This window comes from Desmodus rotundus, chromosome 8 (assembly GCF_022682495.2).
Source record: "Desmodus rotundus isolate HL8 chromosome 8, HLdesRot8A.1, whole genome shotgun sequence".
Taxonomy (NCBI): domain Eukaryota; kingdom Metazoa; phylum Chordata; class Mammalia; order Chiroptera; family Phyllostomidae; genus Desmodus; species Desmodus rotundus.
In genome coordinates this window covers 10,658,570-10,667,369 of record NC_071394.1, presented here as the reverse complement: position 1 = coordinate 10,667,369, position 8,800 = coordinate 10,658,570, and the positions used below count along the sequence as shown (strand labels likewise).

The 8,800-nt window shown below is 50.4% G+C and overlaps 1 protein-coding gene across 10 annotated transcripts in view; it reads right to left on the bottom strand.

Moving 5' to 3' along the window:
• Positions 1-1,464: 1,464 nt before the first annotated feature.
• Positions 1,465-8,800, bottom strand: part of MTSS1 (MTSS I-BAR domain containing 1) — a 138,397-nt gene continuing 131,061 nt past the window's right edge. For 3 of the 10 annotated variants that reach the window (XM_024572127.4, XM_053929409.2, XM_024572129.4), the window contains 4 exons: positions 5,449-5,643; positions 4,165-4,338; positions 3,706-3,868; positions 1,465-2,335 (listed from right to left, as the gene is read on the bottom strand). In XM_024572127.4, coding sequence (XP_024427895.2) covers positions 1,635-2,335; positions 3,706-3,868; positions 4,165-4,338; positions 5,449-5,643 — 1,233 coding nt within the window. In that variant the 3' untranslated portion in view covers positions 1,465-1,634. Of the gene's footprint in view, positions 2,336-3,705; positions 3,869-4,164; positions 4,339-5,448; positions 5,644-6,627; positions 6,748-8,800 lie in introns of all 10 variants that reach the window. The other 7 variants (XM_045204850.3, XM_045204851.3, XM_045204852.3 and 4 more) reach the window with 5 other exon arrangements.

Here is an 8,800-nt window from a genome sequence, read left to right as displayed (position 1 = left end):
AAAAAAAAAGCTTAAATAGTTTCTAATAATCATGCCTTTGCTTTAAAGCCATAACATAAAATGTCCTTGAGCAATCACAGCAGTGTTCAATGTTAATATATAGAACAATGACTATACAGATATGTTACTCTCACATCCAATGCAGTTATGTATTAAAGCATAAGATTATGTCATTGAAGATATGAGCCAACAGAAATCTGCAGGGTCTGTGGAACCCACCAGGCTCCTACCTCTTGACAGCTTCCGTCAAAGGAGCCCTTGCAACTGACCCAACTGCTAAGGCGTTCACTTTCTTCTTCATGTTTGTGTTCTCCAAACACGATCCCTCTGAATCTACAAATCCCTGTTGGCTTTAGGGGATAGTTTAACAAATTTAACTTTCACTTAAGAAAAGACAAATCCATTCCAAAATACATTACCTAGAATACAAAACAAAACCAAAAAAGGGACAGTCTAGTGGTCAGATTCCCAGTGACAACAAATAAATCCTCTCTTCATTGTTTAGTATGAAGCCAATCAAGAAAAACAAGCCCCCGGATTGGTAAACACATCGGCAAGTTGCTGGACTCTAAGCTGGTTACTCTTGTTAAATCCACTCAAGTTTTTTCAAAATATTTGGGCTTTCCAATGTGCCCAGCCTGCTGGGCACAGTTAAGTAAAAGGCATTTGCTATTATCTAAGAATTCCCTGCTATCATGTTTAAATATTTTCACATTTTTGAAACTGCCTTACCCTTTTGGATGTATTGGATTCAATGAAAATGGGTATAACAGACGAGTAACTGAAGTGGGGGTTCTATGTCTACCCGGTGGCAGCAGCATGCACGGGACTGGAGGTGGGTGCTGTGTGCAGTCGAGAGGAATCATGGGAGAAAGGAATTCCTTAAACACCCTACAGAAACAAACACTGCAATCCAGTATGGCTTATTCAGATGCATTAACCATGAAGCTACTAGAAATTCAACCTACGAGGCTACTCTTAAATGTGAAAGGATCAGCTATGTTGAAAGTGTGCCCCTCCCATGGCCCTCCCCCCAATCCCAACAGTCGTCCATCTCCAGGTTCACCTCCCTCTGCATATTGCTCATCAACTCTTCCTACTGCTTTGCTCATTCAGAACAGTATATTTAAATGGAGATTTTACCCCTTACCATTTTTTGTTTGTACATTAAAATAACTTGAATTTGCTTCTAAGCCAGACTACTAACTACAATGCATCTACAAAAGCTTGCAGGGGAAAAAAGAGAGAGAGAAAAGAAAAAGTGACCCCTTTTTTCTGAAGTTAACTACTTCATGGTTCCCCTGCCCTGACAGCCCTCCCCCCTTACTCATTTAAAATTTTACAAAGACTTGTAAAAAAGTTAAAGGGAATTTGGCACCTTCAGAAAAATCAAAAGGGAAGCTAAGATTAAAATGTGCAGAAAGAAAATTGTCAATATTTACAAATTAAAAGATCAAAATCATGTCAGTTACATGTTGCTTTTAATTCTTATCTAAAGGTGTTGAGTACGTTCAAAAGAGCTGTATTCTGAGTTGCCTACAAAATCTGTTTGATTATAGATTGGAATGGATCAAGACAAATTAGGTTTTATTCATTAAACAGTTCATTCCCCACTGGCAGCATTTCTGATGCACCTAAGAGAAGCGAGGGGCCGAACGGTCATTTGTCATGGTCTTCTTCAGTTTCACGCCCCTTCGGATGGCGTTCAGCATGTCTTCTCCTTGTGGGGTCTCTCTCGGGCTCAGGTCTGCGGGGTCGCTCTCTGGAGCCTGGCCTGGGGAGGCAGTGGCACTGGCAGGATCCCTTTCCTGGTCTTCAGCCTCGCTTTCTGGAATCGCCTGTCTGTGCTCCTCCGGGATACTTGGCTTCGGGCCTGGAAGAGGAGGGTTGACGGAGGCTTGGCCACTCCACAGTGAGGAGGGGATGCTGGTGACACCCGGGGGACCCTCACCCACAGATGGTGACTCAGGGCTATGCTCACCCCGCTCCTCTGACCCATCCGGGGGGGCTGGCAACACCCCAGGGAGGTCTGGGACGGTTGGGGTCTTCACAGGGATCACGGGTGTCTTGATGGGGATGGGACCGGCTCCAATGGTCCCCCGGCGGACAGAAGGCTTGGTGGAAGGGGTCCGTCGGATGGTTGCAACCCCTGGGGTGACCATAGCAGGTCCAAGGGTGGTGGGGAGGCCAGCAGTTGAGGCCGGGCGCTTGGCTTGGAACATCCGTCGGTAGGACTGGCTGATGTCACTGTTCCTCGGAATGGTGGAGGATTTGTCAAACTCCTGCTGGTCTGCCTCCTGGTCACCACTTACAGAGAAATAATCGTAATCTGAAACTGATGATAGGATTTGATTAGAAATCTCCAAGGCAAGCAGGCTTTGCTTTCTGCTGCTTTTGTGCTGGGTGGACAGAAGATCCAGGAGGCAAGGAGCCACAGTCTTGTCCCATGCCTCCCTGGGCTTCCGTGCTGTCCTCAGAAACTGGACATGGAAGAACTCCTAGGCAGGGATTTTCGTTCTGTTCACTGATATCACCCGGGGCCCCTAGAACAGTGCTGGACATGGGAGGCACACACTAAAATACTGTGGAGAGGTAACAAACGCAAAACTGCCAGGCTGAGGCAGAGCTACCCCCGAGCATCTCTGGGAGGAATGAGGGCGTGGAAGGAGAGCCCACAGACCCTCCAGACCAGAATTCAACATGAGAAACAAACCTCAACCAGACTACCTGAGACCCTACCAGCTCCCTTATAATGAGTTGTTAGGTGTGAGCTTCTGGCAGTGGATCCTTGAAAACAGGTACAAAGTAGGTTCCGTCAATGAAGTGTGCTCATCTCTCAAAAAAATGGTGTCACGTGGGAGGGGGAGGCTTACAGATGAGAGCAGGTTTCTGAATGACAACACTACTGGCCCTGTGGACCAGATAAATTCCTTGCTGCAGGTGGGTAGGGGGGATGTGCTGTGCATTGTAGGATGTTCAGCAGCACGCCTGGCCCCCTACTGGAGGCCGGAGGCACCGCCTCCAGTTGTGACAGCCAAAAACGTCTCCATGTGCTGCCAAAGGTCCTCTGGGCAGCAACTCCCTGTCTCGGAGGCTTTGACCGATGGACAGCAAATAGGGTGGGTCAGTTCTCACAGGGCCATTCTAGCTGTGCTATACTGCTGTGCTGCTGACCCGTGTGTGCCGTGGGGATGGGGTGAGAGGGTATGGTGGTTGACAGAGGGTTTGGGTTACGAACTTGGGCTCCAGACTCTAACAGACCTTATGGGCAAACTCCAGCTCTACTCATTAGTTGTGTGAATTTGGGCAACTTAGCGGAGACTCAGTTTCCATGTATACAAAATGGGGATAAAAATACTTACTACATAAGTGGTTGTGAACAGCAAATGGGAAAATAAATTGCTAGAACACAAATGATGTCATTAACAGCACCTGAGTTCAAATGAGGACCTACCCTGGACCCTGATGGTGAAAAACAGGAGAAGCTGCAACAGTGCAGTCATGTCCTTAGATGGCAGCTACCCGACAATGACAGATCAGCTCTCCAAAGCCATTCCAAGGTGAGGGAGAGGTGCTGAAGCCGATCTGGTAGCCGGGGCTTCCGTTGTGGTTCAACGGACTCCCCGCCCTTCCAGGTCAGTCCAGCAGGAGAGGCCTCCCCTCTTCCTCACCTGGCACTGCTCAGGAAGCCTGGCTGCCTCATACCTTGGGAGGGAATGGTGTCCTCCGAGCAGCACGGGGTGGTCGTCTGGGTGCTGTACCCGCTGGAACACTGCAGCGAGTCCCGGCTGCTCCTCTGGGTGTCCAGCTGGAGGCCCCGCGACAGGGCCAGGGCCAGTTCCTCACAAGCCTCCATCTCTTCACCAGGCTGCAGGTGGGAGGAGAGACAAAGAAGCCACCAGGGCCATGAATCCCCTGTCGGAGGTCCCCAGGGCCTTTCCACATACCTCTTTGACTGGGAACCTGGATATCACTCCTAGTTTGCTCTGGGGAACACTACCTGCTTGTGGGCCCAGGACTCTGAACTTGCTTGAGTCCTACCCTAGGCTCTAGAAAGTTCTACAAGTCTGATTCCCATATATGGCTTTCCCACTGTGAGTCTGCCAAAAACTGGAGAGCAGGGAGTGGCGGGGCCCAACCAGCAACAGAGAAAAAGCGCGTCACCCTGGAGGCAGCCGACACCGTCATGCTCCGTGGTCTCTGAGCCTCCTCGGCAGCTGCAGGCGCGCCACCCACAGCGGCGGTTCCTCCTCCGCTGGGGTCCGGCTCCCGCTTCTCTTTGCGGCGCTGTAGGGTGTTCACCAGAGGCTGATCATAAGGTCCCGGCTTGGCCCAGTCCTGAGCAGAACAGCGAGGTCAGGTGCCAGGGCCTCGCTTCCACTGGGAGGGCTGCGGACCCTGCGGACTGCTGCCCACAAAAGGCATCTGGTCCCCTTGGGGGAAGCTCAGGCTGGGACAGGTCAGCAGGCGCCTTCTAGTCCCTCACCCGGCTCTAAATGGAGTGGAAAACCTTTGGGGGACCCCCTGGTTACTTCCCATTTCCTCCTATCTGCCTACAGATTAAACGTCCTCAACAACCAGGCCAGTGGCCTGTGGAGACTCTCAGTTAGTAGCTGACCCACTGTCTGGTGTCAGAAGGCGCCAGCCAGTGGAGATGGCGCCCCCAGGGACCAGGCGGAACTCTCTCCCACAAATGACTTCTCTGGAGCGGAGTGGCCACCAGGGGGCACTAAAGGACCTGCAGCCACTCTCCCTGAGCCTGAAGCTCCACGATCCAAAACCTGGGCCCCAAAGGGCACTTCAGGAAGTGTCCCCTGAGGTCCTAACACAGGAAGGAAAGGCCCCTGGGGCCTTTTGGAAGATTTTTGAGGAGTCTGAGGGTCCACATCATTTCTGAGGGGCAAAGTTAAGACTTGCTCAAAATGCTGGCAGCCTAGGGGCCTACTATTCAAATTAGGGACCTCCTCTCAAAATAAAGCGGAATATCCTCCAGGCCATCAATTGGACTTGCTAGGAAATGATCCTGACCCAATAAGGGCTTCAGGGGGAAAGTCTGGGGAACTTGGCGGGGAAGACAGTCCCTCCCAGGCCCTGGTAATAACAGTGACACCCTCAGGTGGCCCCCTGGAGGGCAGAACTTGGAACAGACTTCCCTGCAAGGTCCCACCTGTGCCTACTCTCTAACTGCGGTTAACCAACATTTAGTGCGGGAGGCTCTCCAATCTCAGCTCCTGGTGGAAATTTCTATCTTGGAGCTGCCTGCGGCTTTTTCGCTCTCCCGTGGGAGTTTAGTTAGGGAGAGGTGTTATGGGGAAGAAGGCAGAGTGTGAAAGAAAGAGGGCGAGGGGGTAATCAGGGTGAGGAGATGGTGGGACAGAAGGGGGTGAGCACAGAGGCAATGAGAGGAAAGAGGAGGAGAGGGGGAGGGGAGGGAGGAGAGACACAAACCTTCCAGCTAGGGATCTGAGATGACGGGAACATGCCGGGCCCAATGGTGTAATAATGAGCGTAGTCTGGAAGGTGGACAGAGGTGACCCGAGGGAGCAGGCGGGAGGCAGGCAGGCAATGAGGGAAAAGACTTGCCCCCACGGGCCCCACATGGGACTCACTTGATAAACTATAGTGAGAAAACCCGTTAGACAACTGGAAACAAAACAAAAAAGGGGGAAAAAGGAAAAAAATTAATATAACAGGACGAGTGTGGATGGCATTGACATTCAACGAAGGGGAAGACCTGAACAGTTACAAACAAACATCGGGGCTCTGCTCGTGGATGATCCAGGATGCAGGAGACAGAAGCCAGGTGCAAAGAACGCACAACTGACTGACTTGACACCAAGTAAGTACCGTATTTTGCTGTGTGTAATGTGCATTTTTTTGCCCAAGTTTTTGAGGGAAAAATAAGGGTGCACATTATACCTGGGTATAATGTTCACGTACCGTGGTATAATAATCCCACGTATGATGCACACCAAAACATGATGTGCATGAAACACGGCAAAATACGATATTCAGTGGAGGAAGTAGTTCATCTATCATCTGTCAATAGTTTGGAAATTGATCAGTGTCCTTCATCTGTGACATTCTCCATGACTTCTGAGTATTTAACAAAACATCCTTTCAGGCGATAGTGATTTGCTCGTCTCATTATGCAAATTTTAAAATTCTAAAGTGTCTTCATCTGAAATCATCACACTGTTCAGAATTCCAAATCGGGGTGAATAGGGGGCGGTTTGCAAACTCAAAGGCGGAAAAAGCACACAGCCTGACGCAGTGAAATGTCACATCCAACAGTATGGTGACAAGGAGGTGTAGGCAGGTGGGGTGCTGGGTAGAAGAGACAGATGAGAACACGACACTGTTCTGGGAAGAAGCCTTCACACCTCCGAGTTCCCCATAGCCCTGCCTCTCCCTCTGGACGACCTAGTGACGACCTCACACTCCTTGCTTGGGAGCCAGACACCCACTCAAGGAAAATGCTCTTAACCTCACCCCCCTCGTCCCCCAGCTCTTGGTGTAGATTTTGAGTCTCCAAGTTCCTGTGCCTGAGACAACAAGCAGCAGGCAGGGGAGGGGAGGAGGACGGGGAGAAGTGGGACCGTGGTGGCTGGGACCCCGGTCGGTCACCTTCTCTGTGGAGGCCCAGGCACCCATGGTGGAGCCTGAGCTGACCGAGGTGGGCGAGCTGCACTCGCTTACTGACTGGCAGGTTTCGGAGGCTTCCGAGGAGGCCGAGCTGGACGAGTTCTGCAGCGGGTGGTGGGGACCACGTGGGGGGACCGACAGAATCCAGACCACACACCAGCAAAAAGTAACCATAAATTAAAAAAAAAAAAAAAGAAAAATGGGGGTGGGGAAGGGCACGCACAGAGAGACAAACGTATACATAGACAAGGGAAGGATGAGAGAAGCAGAGCGTTAGGGTTATTTTTTCCCCAAAGCTGCACACACAGAGGCTTTTAAGCCCTTGAAAAGAAGTGTGAGACCCAGGAAGGGCCGGACCACCAGACTGTAAGCCCCCAGAACCCCTATTTGTGTGCATGTAGTCCTGTACTGGCTTATGGCAGGTGCTCGAAATCACTCAATGGATGAGTGACAACCACCATCTCTTCCGTGTAAACTGGCCCCCCTGGTACATTGGGCCCACCCAGGTATTTGCTTTGTTATTTCCTGCTACCTCTGGCTCATCTCAGTTGTTTACAGCAGCCCAGCCCCCCTGGGGTCTACTATTACTTTCCCAGGAGCTTTCCTGTATTCACTGTCTAGGAGGCAGGGTTCTGTCACCCCTTCCGGCCGCCAAAGAAAGAAAGGTTCCTGCAAAGGGACACAGCGTGAGCTTTCCCATCCTGCAAGGGCAAGGAACCCAGAAGACACCCCGCACAATGCCAGCGGCTCCGTGGAGCCAAAGCTGCATGGTGGACGCCACCCCGGCTGCTCAGCGAACTCAGTGTCTGGTTAGCAGTCCAGGGTTGGAGTCTTAAGGTTTGGATTTAAGTCCTGTTTCTGCCACTTGTCTGTCAAGGAACCATGGACTTAATCTCTCCAAACCTCAATTTTCATTTTTAGAATGGAGATCAATAATATCTAACGATGAAGCTAAAATGAGATTTTATATGTATGTGTGTATCTGTATACAGGGCTTAACCAAGTGTGGAGAAAATTAAGTTATCACCATAATTTTCCAGGACTGTTTATGTTGGTTCCTCTAATCCAACTATGTTCAACTTGAATAAAGGACCAATGAACCAGCCCAGGACTGCAGGTTCGTGTTTCTTCTGGTTTGTGCTCACTCTTTCTAAAGCACCTCTTGCTTTGGTAGAGTCGGCGGCTCTAAGAAAACACCCTCACCACGAGCAGGGCCCATTCCTGGGCACACTCAGGGGAAAGCACAACCTGAATGGAGGGAAAAGGGAGAGTTCTGAAGACACCCTGCCATACAGTGTTTGTTTCTGCCCACGTGACTGCGTGGAGAAACGAAGGGCTCTCACCCCCACAGACACCTGTCCCCTTCGTCCCACCCTCAATAAGACGGCATCACAGCCATCAGAAGACCGCATCCTCTGGCCTGTGTGATTTCTACAATTTCCCTAAATTTCCCCTCTGCTTTCTAATTATAAGTAGCAGCAGTGCTTTTTTCAAAAAAAAAAATCAGATTTTTCTATTAAACTTTGCAGCACCCCGAGCTTATTGAAACTAAAGTTGCCAGTCAAGCGTATTTGGGTGCCGGCTCTGAGATGTAAGTAAATCCCAACATACCACCTTCTGCTTCCCGCAGCGTTGCTAGAGGCAGAAACACTCGCTTCAGCCTGACCCACACTGTCTTCGACAAGAAACCTGAAGCACGTGGCCCCTCTCTTTTTAGAAATGGTTGTCAGTACACAAGACTGGATTAATTTGTCAGTTGATGAAAAACACACAGAATTATGCTGCACATTAGAATAGTCTTGAGGAACTGCAAAATCCTGTTTTCCTTCCCATCATTCACATTCCACTTGGGAGACACACAGGTGGGGTTCAGCGTTGCACGTGGTGGGGATGGGTGTGGGGCAGGTGGGTGACATCTTAGAGACCAAGCCAAAGCATCCCAGCTGGGGTGAGCGCATGAGAACTTAAAGCTGCAGATCTTGGCCCAGATCGTTTGTTTGAAATTGAGTCTCTCCCTGAGGAAGACAGGCAGAGGCCACGGTCTCCAGGGACAGCTGAACAAATGCCACAGAGAGTGAGCGGGGCACCAAGAACTCTAGTTCACCAATGTCAGACACATCAGGCAAGAGACCTCCCGGCCTGGGTTCCCACAACA